Source organism: Bombina bombina, chromosome 9 (genome assembly GCF_027579735.1).
Source record: "Bombina bombina isolate aBomBom1 chromosome 9, aBomBom1.pri, whole genome shotgun sequence".
Taxonomy (NCBI): Eukaryota; Metazoa; Chordata; class Amphibia; order Anura; family Bombinatoridae; genus Bombina; species Bombina bombina.
The window spans coordinates 49,011,346-49,028,676 of NC_069507.1; the positions used below are offsets into that span (position 1 = coordinate 49,011,346).

General features: G+C 40.8%; 1 protein-coding gene across 1 annotated transcript in view; it reads right to left on the reverse strand.

Moving 5' to 3' along the window:
- PARG (poly(ADP-ribose) glycohydrolase) overlaps positions 1-17,331 on the reverse strand; it is a 482,847-nt gene that overhangs the window by 392,362 nt on the left and 73,154 nt on the right. Inside the window, 1 exon segment of the mRNA XM_053692075.1 lies at positions 10,161-10,280. Coding sequence (XP_053548050.1) covers positions 10,161-10,280 — 120 coding nt within the window.

Genomic DNA, 17,331 nt, shown 5'->3' on the forward strand with positions numbered 1-17,331 from the left:
GTTATAAGCCTGTATATATCGCCACACTTTAGGATATTGATGTCCTCTGGGATCCTCTGTAAACGGCTAAGTTGTAACTTATAACTTGTAACTTGATGCAAATCCTTCGTGCAGCGTTTCCCAACCGCTGCAAAATATAACTAGTCAGTCCACAAAAAAGAAAGAAATTGCAGGCAGTACCAAGATTAGATGGTGTAAAAATCCAGAAATATTTTATTTAAACATGATTAAAAACTTCTATCAAGATAAGGCACACTTTTACTGGTTTCATACAACCTCAGCACACAGGTGCTGCCTCCGACGCGTTTCCTGCTTTAGAACAAGCACTTCATCAGGGGACAACTGTTCCGATGTAGACAAATTGAAACCACGCGATCGTGCACACGATCGCAAGATTTCAATTATTGGATTGCGTCTGGGGGGCGTCCCTACAACCCTAGGAACGCCCTCCAGACCGCGATCAAATCCTGAAAGCACAGAAGGCTTCAGGACAGCCGTTAGCTATGACGTTCTATTCCGTCATAACGGCTTTAACGCCCAGTGTAATTATGACGGAATAGAACGGCATAACGGCTTCAAAAGGTTAATACATTCCAACACAAATAAATTAAAACAGAGGGCCACAGAACCTGAGGGGTAGATGTGGATGGGAATCGGGAATGTATCTGAGAGAAAGGTAAAAGGGTATCAAGCAGAGGGGCGGAGCCAACTACAGAGCTGGTAAGACGTGTTCTGGTGCAGCTCCCGGGCCCAAGATCCTAATTTAGGGGTCTTTTCGTACTTTATAGCAACCTTTATAAAACCAGCATATTTGTGAAAGGACCTAAGATCTGGTACTGTTATTCCACTAACTTTTGGAGACCCGGAGAGTCTGCACCGGCGCGCCACCATTGCCTCAAATCACAGAGGTGGGAGAGAGAGCCGCCATCTTGGAGACGCTACTTTCTATTTGTAGGCCTCCGACTATTTCAACCTAAAGAAAGCTGTAAACCAACATCACCCCAGGGTTTTCGATCAAGCCTGCAACATGGAGTCTCCGCTATACTTTCTAGAGGAGATGAGGCGTCTACTGGAATATCACCATGCCAGTTTAGCTGACGGTCTGTATGCTGCTCCCAGCAGCGGTGGCGCTTGTCAGTCGCGACAACAACCTGGCCTCGCTGAGCCCACTTCATAGGGAGCTTATCTGGCCGCAACTACGGGCAAATACGATAAGGCGGAAACCCTCCTTCACGCTGCAGAGCTGCACCAAGGTAACCTAGCCCAAACCTGGAGTGCTGCAGATCAACTGCTACCTTCCTCTTCACTTGCCCCTAGGAGTCCCTGCTCACCAAGTGATTGCCATGGTTCGGGTTCAGTATCCGAACCCAGTTTGCGGAGCGGCATTCAGGAACATTACCTTCACATACCGGAAAAGTCCCTGCGCGAAGCCCAGAGCATTTGCGGTAGCAACTTGTTCTCCATACAGGACAATTCCTCAGAGCTGCTTATGGCCTATCCCTCAGGGAGTGATGGAGCGTATAACAGGCCAGTGCAGCCAGCCCAAGGAGCACGCTTAATCCCGCGATCTGGCGTGGGATGAATGCCTATATTTAAATATTAATCCAAATACTCTAAAGCTTGCTTCAAGTTTGGAACTTATAATATAACTCTGATTGGGGAATTACTTATGCATCCATGTCTTACATATCACTAAGTACCACTCTCATTTATTTGTTGAATTAACAGGGACATGGACACTACCATTACTACGAAGAAGGATAAACCTACTCCCTACAGGTCTTGCGCTTGGAAAATTTGCGCAATATATTAATATTAACATTAACACATTAAGTTTGCTGCCCTTACTCCTTTGGATGCCTACATTGTACATATGTTTATTCCCATGTTATTGAAGGGTCCAAACCATATATATGCTTTTACATAATGCTCTGTACAGGACTTAGTTATGTTTTCTGCAAGTATCGTTACTAGATCAATCCAAGATGGCCGCAACTTTCAGTGCTGCTTTAGATCTTCACATGAGCCGCATAGGAGACTTCCTCACCAAAGGCTATCAACTCAGTTATCCCACACCCTGAGAGTCATGGACAGATAATGTAATATGTTTAGTTTATACAGACCCTGATGTTTGATCTACTATAGGTCATTGGTAACTGTTTGCCTGTACACTGTACTTCTCAATCTTTCATTTTGTTATCTAGATGACGTAGCTTAGTCACAATAGACACACACACCCTCCTAATACTCAGTTTTTATACTTTACAGCTCAATGATTTTGCCTTCTCCACATTCACTGACTCAATTATATTGTGCTGACATATAAAGACAACAATACTATGGCTTAAGTGTATTGTCTCTTTGCTAACTGGTGGTGTACTTACAACTGTGCTTAACCTTTTTGAGCTCTATCAGAAGCAGTGTCTCTATATTTATGCACATTTATGCCTCCTAGTAACTCCTTATGTTTTCCTTCCCTTTGGCTAAATATAATCCTTGACCATTAGGGATCGTGTGCGCTGGGCATAGGGCCCGTGCCCAGTTGCTGGGATTCCATTAAGTGATAAGGAAAAATATGATCCCTTATTGAGATATAAATACTTTCACACTCTGCTTTATATCAGTGACTGTCATATGAAAGTCCTGCTGCTCCTACAGAAGTAGTTGCACTACCACATTTTCTATCTAGAATATCCCTGTTATAGATGGGTGAGTACTGTGGTTTATTCATACGAGACATACAAGACCTGCTTATTCATGAACAACAGCATTATCTGTTCTATTATTGACTTGCATGTATGCATCTGTTCATGGCTAATCTTATTGGAAGCTTTGGCATTATTTACCTTCTATTTAGCAAATGTTTGTTTCGAAGAAAATTTTTACATTAACTCAGACACTTCAAAATACCCTTAAGGCTTTATCGAGCAGGCTGGTCCTGCACTATCCATACTAGGCATTATCCTTTTTTCCGCTGTACTTTAAGCAACTCAAGGACACTGTGCCAAATCTTTAAGTTGTATAATTTCCAATACTACCTATAAACCTGACACACTAAAATAGTTTCTCTTTCATACCTTGAGTTTATTGTATTGTTTGGTCCAACAACGGTTTACTGAGTTGCGAGGAACAGGACTCATGCTTACTACCTACCTGACTTGACTTACCACCTCCCCCCCCCCATCCCCTTAATATATCTCCTTTCTTAGGAGAGTGAATTACGTGGTTTATCTAGCCAATACCACAACTTATCTCCCCTTTTTTGTAATTATATTGACAACTATACCGCAATCCTAACTACTTTTTTCATAGTGGCTTTTCTAGTGTTTGCAACGCAATATCAGTTTTTCACCTTATCTAGTTCAGAAACTTATATAATTTGCTATGTGCATCTTTGAATTTTACCATAATGTTGAATTTATTTTTCTTACCTTGTCATGCGATATTGATAAGCCTTACCTACCAATTGAGTTTGAAGTTTTTAAGCTCAATATTCTCTATTCAGTTACACTACTTATATATAGCGGAACTTATTTTGTTATATTATAAAAAATTAAGGAAGGCACATGAAGGCCATTTTTTATCTCCACACTGTGAAATGTATTCCTCAACTATTGTTTTCTTTTATCTCACTTTAAAATTTTAAATACTTTTCATTTGCAAGTATCTGCATTCTAAACATCCCTACAGATCTAGAATATGTATAATTATGCACTCCTGTATATTCTTATGTTTATGCAACATTGTGATTTAATGCTTGTAACCTTACTGCCTTTCTATGTGTCTTCAATAAAAAGAATTTAAAAAAAAAAAAAAAAAAAAAAAAAAAAAAAAGGGTATCAAGCATCCATACAGGTGGCATACAATCTGTGCGCTCAAAGGCGCCCTCCTGCCTGCGGTACTGCTGTGAGGGGGGTTGTTTAGTGAATGTAGCGGTGTTTGTTACCGATCCGGGAGAATACCGTTTTGTTACATAATCTTTGGCAACGGTATAAATGGGTTACATTGATACTTAACTAAGTGGCTGATATGCCAGTGATGGTTTATATGATAATTTACATCACAACTAGTGAACTTTTGGCAGTCTACACAACATGAAATGCAGTATGAAAGATTTAAGACTTATAGGGAATTGAGTTAGAAATCGGCTGACTGTGGTAAATAACAGCAGTACGCAAGCAGGACGACGCCTTTGAGCACACAGATTGTAGGCTATCTGTATGGATGCTTGATACCCTTTTTCCCTTTCTCTCAGATACATTCCCGATTCCCATCCCATCTACCCATCAGGTTCAGTGGTCCTCTGTTTTTATTATTTGTGATGGAATGTATCAAATGAAGAAGTGGTAGTGATTATCCCACTTTCTTATTATTACAATTTCAGTAATTTGGTATGTCTGTATATATATATATATATATATATATATATATATATATATATATATTTTAATAAAGTGTTTGTTTTTAACCATATTTTTTTCTTAGAAGGTCCTTCCTCAGAGACACCCTCCAAGGCGGCCGAGAAGTCATCTTCACTAGGTCTGCATACCAGTTCCTGCGAGACCATGCAGGAACTATTAAAATTATCGAAGCTCTCTCTTGTTTGAGCAATAACTTGTGGAAGGAGAGCAAACAGAGGAAACAGGTATGCTAGACCGAAATCCCAAGGAACCGCCAGAGCATCTATCAGAGGATCTCTTGACATTGAACCGTACCTTGGAATCTTGGCGTTCTGCCGAGACGCCATCAGATCCAACTTCGGCACCCCCCATTTGAGGGTTAACCTGGAGAACACCTCCGGATGGAGAGCCCACTCTCCGGATAAAATGTCTGTCTGCTCAGGAAATCTGCTTCCCAGAGTTCCACTCTAGGAATGTGGATGGCCAATAAACAACAATTGTGAGCTTCCGCCCACTGAATAATCCGTGCCACCTCCTTCATGGTTAAGGAACTCAGATTTCCTCCCTGGTGGTTGATGTAAACCACTGAGGTGATAATGTCCGACTGAAACCTGATAAACCGAGAAAAAGGACAATTGAGGCCAAGCCATCAGAGCGTCCGTGGTCACAATCACCCAGGAAAGTTTCCGGAAGCATGTGTCCTGAGACAGATGGTCCTGAGAAAGACACCACGGGAGAGAGTCTCTTGTCGACTGGTCTAGATCTATCCTCTGAGACACATCCGAATGGTCTCCGTTCCATTGTCTGAGCATGCCTAATTGCAAAGCTCTCAAATGGAATTGAGCAAAGGGAATGATGTCCATGGAAGCGACCATCAGACTAATTACCTCCATACATTGAGCCACTGATGGCCTAACAGTAGACTGAAGAGAGAGGCAAGAGGAGAGAATTTGGGATTTTCTGACCTCCGTCAGAAAGATCATCATAGATAGGTAATCAATTATGGTCCCTAAGAAAACCACCCTTGTAGCTGGAACAAAGGAACTCTTTTCCAGATTCACTTTCCAACCATGGGAACGTAGAAAAGACAACAAGATCTCTGTATGACAGTTTGCTTTTTGAAAAGATGGCACCTGAACCAATATGTCGTCCAGGTATAGCGCCACTGCAATTTCCCGAGACCTGTTCACTGCCAAGAGTGCCCCTGAGAAACTGGTAGCAGCACTGAGAAACTTGTAGAGGCACTTTAGGTCTAAAATGAGTTGAAAAGTTCCCTCTAGAATCCTAGACCCTGTACACTTACTGGAACTGGAACAATTACTTTCAGGGAGGAAAGGTCCTGAACGCAGTTCAAGAATGTCTCTATATTTACCTGGTCTGCAGATAATCTTGAGGGGTGGAATCTGCCCCTGGGAGGGAAATTCTATTTTATAGCCCTGAGATGTCCACAGCTCTAGGATCTGGGACATCTCGTTTCCACGCTTGACAAAACAGGGAACGTCTGTCCCAACTTGATCCGGACCCAGACTGGGGGCCGACCCTTCATGCTGACTTAGACTTAGCTGAGCAGCTATCCTTTATAGGGATTGTAGTTCTCTTAGCCAGAGTAGAAAAAGCCCTTTCTACTTTAGGCACTGTGCGCCAAAAATCTTTAATGGAGTCAGCAACTGGGAGAAAAATCCCTGGCTTCTCCTATTCTTGTGAAATAATCTCCGTCACACGGCCTGGGACAAGAGCCCATAACTGCTCGCATCAGCACTAACCACAGTCTTTTTGGAAGGGTCGTAGAACCCAAACACTGGGGCAGACCCCAGCAGGGACTTGACCTGCATAAAAGAATCTTCCTGTTAAGGTCCCCAGACCCAGGCAACATCTTTTTTTAGCAACTCTGTGATAGGGTGTAGTATAGTGGATAAATCTGGGAGGAACCTGCCCACATAATTTACAAGGCCCAATATTTGTCTCAGCTCATGTACATCAGAGGGACTTTTCATCTGTTCAATAGCACAAATTTTCTCGGGGTCTGGCTTGATGCCATCCCCATTGATGATATGCCCAAAGTAACATAACTCAGCTTTCCTAAAATGGCATTTCTCTTTATTTAACTTCAGCCCGGAATCTATAATAGTCTGCAGCACACAGCTCAGTCGCTGATCATGTTCCTCCAATATAGACCCATACACCAAGATGTCGTCCATGACGACTGCCGTGCCCACGTGGTCTCTTAGGAGAGAACTCATTTCTCTTTGAAAGATTTCAGGAGCAGAGGATATCCTGAAGGAGAGTCTGCAGAAGCAAAACCGACCTACCGGTGTAATGAAGGTAGTCAGTTTGCGGCAATTTTGGATCTAGAGGTATCTGCCAGAAGGCTCTAGAAGCATCCAATGTAAAGAAGAACTTCGCCCCAGCCAATTTCAGAGCTATGTCTTCGGCAGTACATATCTCTCCCTTTTCAAGTCTACACAGATGCGTACCTTCCCGTTTTTCTTCGCAACAGGCACAATGGGGTCACACCAGTCAGTTGCTTCAACAACCTCTTCAATAACCCCCATATTCTTCATACGCAGAAGCTCCTTCTCCACTTGAGGCATGAGCGGGAACGGAATTCAACGGGGAGTGGTAATTCTGTATGGGATTGCGTCACCGTTAAGTGATATACGGACTGGGTTGCAATTCAGTAGGCCCAATTCACCAAACATATCTTCTGAGATCTCATTCACTCTGGCTACTAGGCCCAAAGCACAGGCTGCTTTTCTGCTCAATAAATTGTTAACACACTGACCTCTAATCACAATCACCCACATGGTGAATTTCTTTTGCTTGTACTCGCAGCTGGCAAGAAATTTCCCTGTACAATCAATGCGGCCACCAGGACTATGGACTTTTGTTGTAACTTTCGCCAGCTGGGGCTGTCGAGGCAGTTTAATGAATGCTGAAAGGAACATTATAGTGATGTCTGCTCCTGTGTCTATCTTAAAGGCAACTTTGGCTCCCATTACAGTAAGAGTAACCCTCCAATCTTCTTCTGAACCCAGCCGTTCAACAATAGACCCTACAAAGGACACTTCTTGACCCTCCTGGTCGCTATCCACCTGCATCTCCATAATATATTCAGTTTTACACACCACTTCAAAATGGCCCATTCGGTTACATTTTCTAAATCTTTTGTCTTTAGCAGGTCAAATGACACTCTGATCATGGGCACGGTTGCACCGTGTGCATCGGGCATGCTGCGCCCATCCACTTCTGGGCCTATCTGTTGCCCTAGGTCTACCGCTCACACTGTGCATTTCACTAGCAGCTCTCCTGAACTTCATCCACAATACTCTCAGACCTCAGATCAGCACTTTGGCGGGCGATCCTAATAGCCCCATCTAATGTTAAATCAGACTAACTGTAGCTTCAGTGAGACTTCAGCATCTGCAATTCCTATGACTATTCTGTCTCTGATTTGCTCCTCTTTAGCAACACCAAACTCACAGAATTCAACTAGTTCATACAGGCTGCGCACAATGACTCCACAGATTCTCCCACACGCTGAGCATGTTTGTGAAAACAAGCCCTCTCATGAATCACATTTATTTTGGGCACAAAGTGGGAACTGAGTTTATTCATAACTATTTCAAAGTCAAATTCTTCCCCTTCTTGGAAAGTAAAAGGCATTGAACACTGGCTCCACATATTTCATAGAGTATAAAAGAGAATTAACTTGTACTTCACCACTCTCCTTGTCCAGCTTGGAAGCAATCCTGAAGCGCTGAAACAGCCGACGCCATGTGGGCCAAGCTGCAGGCTGAGAAAAATCAAAAGGCTCAGGTGGGGTAAACTTCAACATCGTCATCAATCAGGAAACAGAAGCGCAGGCAAGAACTTCTGACACCATGTCATGAGATGCAGGACACAGCAAAGAGGGTACAACACTATTTTATTGCAGAGCATGGAAATATACATCTGGTAGGATTGATCTCACTTAGTAACTGCGACATAGACAAACAGACCTAAGCTCCGCCCCATCCGGTGACGTCCTTTTCACTCTCATCACAGTTACCAAAAAAGGAATTCATTTCTTCAGACACCAAACTTCACCTCCTCCACTGACAGAGGCAAAGAAAATGACTTGGGATTATGGGTAGGGGAGTGACACTTAACAGCTTTGCTGTGGTGCTCTTTGCCTTTTCCTGCTGGCCAGGAGTGATATTCCCACAAGTAATTGAATGATGTTGTGGATTTTCCATATCTTAGGAAATAAATAAAGGGGACTTTCATTTAAGTAGAATAACATACTTCATGCAGAAAGCTCTTTTATTTGTTTTAAGTGATCGCCGTTCTGAGCTGCTAAGGATGCCCACGGCAGATTGCTGTTTTGCTAGACGTTTTCACCTCTTAGACAATAGCCGTGCAGTAAATCTGGCTTGGCGCTCCATGGGAGCCAGATTTCCTGCACGCTATTTGCCAAGAGGTTAAAACGTCACCTCTTATAAAAAAAAAAAAAATCTGCCATGGGCTGCCTGAGCAGCCAAGAACGGTGATCACTTGAAACAAATAAAGGAGCTTTCTGCATGAAGTATCTTATACTTCATGAATGAAAGTCACCTTTAGTTGTTTCAATAGTCAATCCTAGCGTTTCAGAAACACAAGGATTGACTTTCACTTTAATTGCTTTGCAACATGAAGATGTGAAATGAATATATTTCAAAAGTTTCTGGATACTGCAACTTGCACAAGTAGACTTTTTAGTGTACACTAGTAAACATAGAGACAAGTAGTCCAAGCTTTCTTCCCTAGATTGGTTTTCGTAGCTTCAACAAATCCTTTAGCTCCTTTTTAATGTATAGTCAGTTATAAAGTAAAGTCATCTATGCAAACTTGTTTTAAAATAAATCAGATTAGGATTCTTTGTTACTTTACTATTTAAGGGGCTTGAAAATCTTCAATTTCGGAATATACTTTTTAGCCAGTTCTGTAAGTTGAGTGTAGCCTTCCACATTTTAAAGGGCTAGAAATTTCAAAATGGAAAAGTGCATGGGTGCATTTCAATGTTAAATATACTTCCAGCAGCAAAAATGTTTCTAGTAAATGTTATCACTGTTTTCCAGTGGCATACGCACATAGCCTGTGAGGGACCATGTACTAGAAATCGAACAGTACACCTTATCAAAGAGTCAGCGGTTGCTTACATGACATAAATTAGGCCCGATGCACACCACCACTCTGGGATTGCATACTGGTGCATGGGCCCACACAGCATACGTGAGTATGCCAGTAAAAAGCAGGAACACCATTATGAGAAGCGGTTTTGCTAGTGAAAGTGTATTGGAAAAAATGCTTTCATGCACATTTCAATTTTGTCCTTTCTATCCCATTCAATAAAGAAAATGAAAGGGATATTTTGGCCACAGCAGCACATGCAATAAAGCAGTGTTGGGAGAGAAAGAAAAAAAAAAAGATTTTCATTTACGTTTATTTTTTTTAAACTAACACTGAGCTCAGCACACTTACCCAGTGCCAGTTCCTCCACTTAGATGTGTGCTGATCGGTTGATATTCCCGAAGCACTGTGCCAGGAGCGTACTTACAAATTAGCTAAAGCAATGTTTTAATAACATGTCGTGCAATAGTATATGCTGGGGCTGTATTACTGATGTAACAGAGAGTAAATATGTAGAACAAAGCTACCACTAGGTGCCTCACGCTGCATACATTTGTTTAGCATTTTGTGCCCATTCTACACATACTTGGTTACAGTGATCACAATTCTTACATGGTCCACTGGGTACTGGTTCTGGTCTGAACAAGGCATCTTTACATGCTGCATGTCCCAGGTGTCTTTAAAGAAAATCGGATGTGGCTCAGGCACTTTTCCTTCCTGCAATTTATCAAACTGAAAAAAAATAGAAGGACAACATAAGCAAATATGGCACTTCTGACGACACAGACTAACCCAAGGGCACTAGCTATTTAACCACAAACTAATACATTATTTGTACAAAAAGGAGCAAATACTAACAACAACAAAGAAAAATCAGGTACTAATTACAGTTATTGGCCAATAGACATGAGAAAACACACCCTGACTTGTAACCATTGATGTACACTTTAAACCGTGTATAAAATCTGAAATTTACTTCTAATATCAAATGTTCTTCGTTCTCTTTGTATGTTTTGTTGAAAAGCAGGGATGTAAGCTCAAGAGGGGGCACTATATGGCAGCAGTTTTGTAAGAATGTTATCCATTTGCAAGAGTACTAGAGGGCAGCAGTTTTGTAAGAATGTTATCCATTTGCAAGAGCACTAGATGGCAGCAGTTTTGTAAGAATGTTATCCATTTGCAAGAGCACTAGATGGCAGCAGTTTTGTAAGAATGTTATCCATTTGCAAGAGCACTAGATGGCAGCAGTTTTGTAAGAATGTTATTCATTTGCAAGAGCACTAGATGGCAGCAGTTTTGTAAGAATGTTATTCATTTGCAAGAGCACTAGATGGCAGCAGTTTTGTAAGAATGTTATCCATTTGCAAGAGCACTAGATGGCAGCAGTTTTGTAAGAATGTTATCCATTTGCAAGAGCACTAGATGGCAGCAGTTTTGTAAGAATGTTATTCATTTGCAAGAGCACTAGATGGCAGCAGTTTTGTAAGAATGTTATTCATTTGCAAGAGCACTAGATGGCAGCAGTTTTGTAAGAATGTTATCCATTTGCAAGAGCACTAGATGGCAGCAGTTTTGTAAGAATGTTATCCATTTGCAAGAGTACTAGAGAGCAGCAGTTTTGTAAGAATGTTATCCATTTGCAAGAGTACTAGAGGGCAGCAGTTTTGTAAGAATGTTATCCATTTGCAAGAGCACTAGATGGCAGCAGTTTTGTAAGAATGTTATCCATTTGCAAGAGCACTAGATGGCAGCAGTTTTGTAAGAATGTTATCCATTTGCAAGAGTACTAGAGGGCAGCAGTTTTGTAAGAATGTTATCCATTTGCAAGAGCACTAGATGGCAGCAGTTTTGAAAGAATGTTATCCATTTGCAAGAGTACTAGATGGCAGCAGTTTTGTAAGAATGTTATTCATTTGCAAGAGCACTAGAGGACAGCAGTTTTGTAAGAATGTTATTCATTTGCAAGAGCACTAGAGGACAGCAGTTTTGTAAGAATGTTATTCATTTGCAAGAGCACTAGAGGGCAGGAGTTTTGTAAGAATGTTATCCATTTGCAAGAGCACTACATGGCAGCAGTTTTGTAAGAATGTTATCCATTTGCAAGAGCACTACATGGCAGCAGTTTTGTAAGAATGTTATTCATTTGCAAGAGCACTAGATGGCAGCAGTTTTGTAAGAATGTTATCCATTTGCAAGAGCACTAGAGGGCAGCAGTTTTGTAAGAATATTATCCATTTGCAAGAGCACTAGAGGGCAGCAGTTTTGTAAGAATGTTATCCATTTGCAAGAGCACTACATGGCAGCAGTTTTCTAAGAGTGTTATCCATTTGCAAGAGCACTACATGGCAGCAGTTTTGTAAGAATGTTATTCATTTGCAAGAGCACTAGATGGCAGCAGTTTTGTAAGAATGTTATCCATTTGCAAGAGCACTAGATGGCAGCAGTTTTGTAAGAATGTTATAAATTTGCAAGAGCACTAGATGGCAGCAGTTTTGTAAGAATGTTATAAATTTGCAAGAGCACTAGATGGAAGCAGTTTTGTAAGAGTGTTATCCATTTGCAAGAGCAATAGATGGCAGCAGTTTTGTAAGAAAGTTATCCATTTGCTAGCACTATTTTCTGCCATGTAGTACTTCAGATACCTACCTAGGTATCTCTTCAACAAAGAATGTCATAGGAGCAAAGCAAATTTGATAATAGAAGTAAACTGGAAACATTTAAAAAATGAAATGCTCTGTCTGAATCACAAAAGAAATATGTATGGGTATTAAATCCCTTTAAAAGTTAAGGCAAATTAATTTTAGTTTTTACATTGAACATAACCACCATCACAAGTGACATTTTTTACACTGATTTTCCTCAATTATTGCTAATTAATGTCTTAGGTTGCGTTTGTAATCCTGGCCTCATCCAAAAACAAAATGTATGCTTACCTGATAAATTTCTTTCTTTCCGGGCATGGAGAGTCCATGACTTCATTCCAATTACTAGTGGGATAATCAACTCCTGGCCAGCAGGAAGAGGCAAAGAGCACCCCAGCAAAGCAGTTAAGTATAACTTCCCTTACCCATAATCACCAGTCATTCAGCCGAAGAAAAATGGAAAAAGAAGAAACACAATGGTATAGAGGTGCCTGAAGCTTACACAAAAAAAACCTGCTGAATTATAATTTTTTTAAAAAAAGGAGGGCGGGGTCGTGGACTCTCCATGCCCAGAAATAAATAAATGTATCATCAGGTAAAAAAAAAAATTCTGTCCTATGGCATGGAGAGTCTACGACTTCATTCCAATTACTAGTGGGAACTATAACCCAAGCTAGAGGTCAATTCTTAGGATTCTTAGGATTAGGACACAATAAAGGAACCACAATCTCTCTACTAATGTTGTTAGAATTCACAACCTTAGGTAAAAATTTAAATGAAGTCCGCAACACTGCCTTATCCTGATGAAAAATCAGAAAAGGAGATTCACAAGAAAGATCAGATAACTCAGAAACTCTTCTAGCAGAAGAGATGGCCAAAAGAAACAAAACTTTCCAAGAAAGTAATTTAATATCCAGAGACTGCATAGGTTCAAAAGGAGGAGCTTGTAGAGCTCCTAGAACCAAATTTAAACTCCAAGGAGGAGAAATTGACTTAATGACAGGTTTGATACGAACCAAAGCCTGTACAAAACAATGAATATCAGGAAGATTAGCAATCTTTCTGTGAAACAGCACAGAAAGAGCAGAAATTTGTCCTTTCAATGAACTTGCAGACAAACCTTTATCCAGACCATCCTGAAGAAACTGTAAAATTCTAGGAATTCTAAAAGAATGCCAGGAAAATTGATGAGAAGAATACCAAGAAATGTAAGTCTTCCAGACTCGATAATATATCTTCCTAGACACAGATTTACGAGCCTGTAACATAGTATTAATTACGGAGTCAGAGAAACCTCTATGACTGAGAATCAAGCGTTCAATCTCCATACCTTCAAATTTAATGATTTGAGATCCGGATGGAAAAATGGGCCTTGAGATAGAAGGTCTGGTCTTAACGGAAGAGTCCAAGGTTGGCAAGAAGCCATCCGAACAAGATCCGCATACCAAAACCTGTGAGGCCATGCTGGAGCCACCAGCAGTACAAACGAACGCTCCATTAGAATCTTGGAAATCACTCTTGGAAGAAGAACTAGAGGCGGAAAGATATAGGCAGGATGATACTTCCAAGTAAGCGACAATGCATCCACTGCCTCCGCCTGAGGATCCCTGGATCTGGACAGATACCTGGGAAGTTTCTTGTTTAGATGAGAAGCCATCAGATCTATTTCTGGAAGACCCCAGATTTGAACAATCTGAAGAAATACCTCTTGGTGAAGAGACCATTCGCCCGGATGTAACGTCTGGCGACTGAGATAATCCGCTTCCCAATTGTCTATACCTGGGATGTGAACCGCAGAAATTAGACAGGAGCTGGATTCCGCCCATAACAAGTATCCGAGATACTTCTTTCATAGCCAGAGGACTGTGAGTCCCCCCCTTGATGATTTACATATGCCACAGTTGTGACATTGTCCGTCTGAAAACAAATGAACGATTCTCTCTTCAGAAGAGGCCACAACTGAAGAGCTATGAAAATCGCACGGAGTTCCAAAATGTTGATTGGTAATCTCGCCTCCTGAGATTCCCAAACCCCCTGCGCTGTCAGAGACCCCATACAGCTCCCCAACCTGTCAGACTCGCATCTGTTGAGATCACAGTCCAGGTTGAAGAACAAAAGAAGCCCCTTGAACTAAACGATGGTGATCCGTCCACCACGTCAGAGAGTGTCGTACAATCGGATTTAAATATATTAACTGTGATATCTTTGTATAATCCCTGCACCACTGGTTCAGCATAGAGAGCTGAAGAGGTCGCATGTGAAAACGAGCAAAGGGGATCGCGTCCGATGCAGCAGTCATAAGACCTAGAATTTCCATGCATAAGGCTACCGAAGGGAATGATTGAAACTGAAGGTTTCGACAAGCTGAAATTAATTTCAGACGTCTCTTGTCCGTCAGAGACAAAGTCATGGACACTGAATCTATCTGGAAACCTAAAAAGGTTACCCTTGTCTGAGGAATCAATGAATTCTTTGGTAAATTGATCCTCCAACCATGTTCTTGAAGAAACGACACGTCGATTCGTATGAGATTCTGCTAAATGTGAAGACTGAGCAAGTACCAAGATATCGTCCAAATAAGGAAATACCACAATACCCTGTTCTCTGATTACAGATAGAAGGGCACCGAGAACCTTTGAAAAATCCTTGGAGCCGTTGCTAGACCGAACGGCAGAGCCACAAATTGGTAATGCTTGTCTAGTAAAGAGAATCTCAGAAACTGAAAGTGATCTGGATGAATCGGAATATGCAGATATGCATTCTGCAAATCTATTGTGGACATATAATGCCATTGCTGAACAAAAGGCAAAATACAGAACTGGTCTGAAGGAATTCTCCTTCTTTGGTACAATGAATAGATTTAAGTAAAACCCGAGACCCTGTTCCAGAACTGGAACAGGCACAATTACTCCAGCCAACTCTAGATCTGAAACACATTTCAGAAACGCCTGAGCCTTCACTGGATTTATTGGAATGCGAAAAAGAAAAAATCTTCTTGCAGGTGGCCTTACCTTGAAACCTATTCTGTACCCTTGTGAAACAATGTTCTGAATCTAAAGACTGTGAATCGAATTGATCAAAATTTCTTTGAAAAATCATAATCTGCCCCCTACCAGCTGCGCTGGAATGAGGGCCACACCTTCATGTGGACTTGGGAGCTGGCTTTGGCTTTCTAAAAGGCTTGGATTTATTCCAGACTGGAGATGGTTTCCAAACAGAAAACGTTCCTTTAGGGGAAGGATCAGGCTTTTGTTCCTTATTCTGACGAAAGGAAAACGATTAGCAGCCCTATATTTACCTTTAGATTTTTTATCCTGAGGTAAAAAAGTTCCTTTCCCCCCAGTAACAGTTGAAATAATAGAATCCAACTGGGAACCAAACAATTTATTACCTTGGAAAGAAAGGGAAAGCAAAGTTGACTTAGAAGACATATCAGCATTCCAAGTTTTAAGCCATAAAGCTCTTCTAGCTAGAATAGCTAAAAGACATATACCCGACATCAACTCTAATATCAAAGATGGCATCACAAATAAAGTTATTAGCATGTTGAAGAAGCTTAACAATGCTATGAGTATTATGATCTGACACTTGTTGTGCCAAAGCCTCCAACCAAAAAGTGGAAGCTGCAGCAACATCAGCCAAAGAAATAGCAGGCCTAAGAAGATTACCTGAACATAAATAAGCTTTCCTTAGAAAGGATTCAATCTTCCTATCCAAAGGATCCTTAAAGGAAGTACTATCTGCCGTAGGAATAGTAGTACGCTTAGCAAGAGTAGAGATAGCCCCATCAACTTTAGGGATTTTGTCCCAAAACTCTAATCTATCAGATGGCACAGGATACAATTTCTTAAATCTTTTAGAAGGAGTAAAAGAATTACCCAGATTATTCCATTCCCTAGAAATTACTTCAGAAATAGCATCAGGGACAGGAAAAACTTCCCGAATAACTATAGGAGGTTTAAAAACCGAATTTAAACGCTTAGTAGATTTAGTATCAAGAGGACTAGAATCCTCCATTTCTAATGCGATTAAAACTTCTTTAAGTAAAGAACGAATAAATTCTATTTTAAATAAATATGAAGATTTATCAGTGTCAATATCTGAGACTGAATCCTCTGAACCAGAAAAATCCTCATCAGAAACAGACAAATCAGAATGATGATGTTCATTTAAAAATTCATCTGAGAAATTAGAAGTTTAAAAGACCTTTAACGCTTACTGGAAGGAGGAATAACAGACATAGCCTTCCTAATAGATTTAGAAACAAAATCTCTTATATTAACAGGAACATCCTGAGTATTAGATGTTGATGGAACAGCAACAGGTAATGGAATATTACTAATGGAAATTTTATCTGCATTAGCAAGTTTATCATGACATTCATCACAAACTACAGCCGGAGGAACAGTTACCACAAGTTTACAACAAATGCACTTAACTTTGGTAGAACCAGCATCAGGCAGCGTTTTTCCAGAAGTAGCTTCTGATCCAGGGTCAATCTGAGACATCTTGCAATATGTAAGAGAAAAAACAACATATAAAGCAAAATCTATCAAATTCCTTAAATGACAGTTTCAGGAATGGGAAAAAATGCCAATGAACAAGCCTCTAGTAACCATAAGCAAAAGAAAAATGAGACTTAAATAATGGGAAAAAAAGGTGGAGACAATAATGACGCCCACATTTTTTAGCGCCAAAAAAAAGTCGCCCACATTATTGGCGCCATGAATGACGCCACATCCGGTGACGCCGACATTTTTGGCGCAAAACGTCAAAAAAATGACGCAATCACAAACAACTTCCGGCGAAAAGTATGACGCCGGAAATGACAAAGAAATTTTTTGTGCCAAAAAAGTCTGCGCCAAGAATGACGCAATAAAAACATAATTTATGCTTACCTGATAAATTTATTTCTCTTGTAGTGTATCCAGTCCACGGATCATCCATTACTTATGGGATATTCTCCTTCCCAACAGGAAGTTGCAAGAGGATCACCCACAGCAGAGCTGCAATATAGCTCCTCCCCTAACTGCCATATCCAGTCATTTGACCGAAACAAACAGAGAAAGGAGAAACCATAGGGTGCAGTGGTGACTGTAGTTTAATTAAATTTTAGACCTGCCTTAAAAAGACAGGGCGGG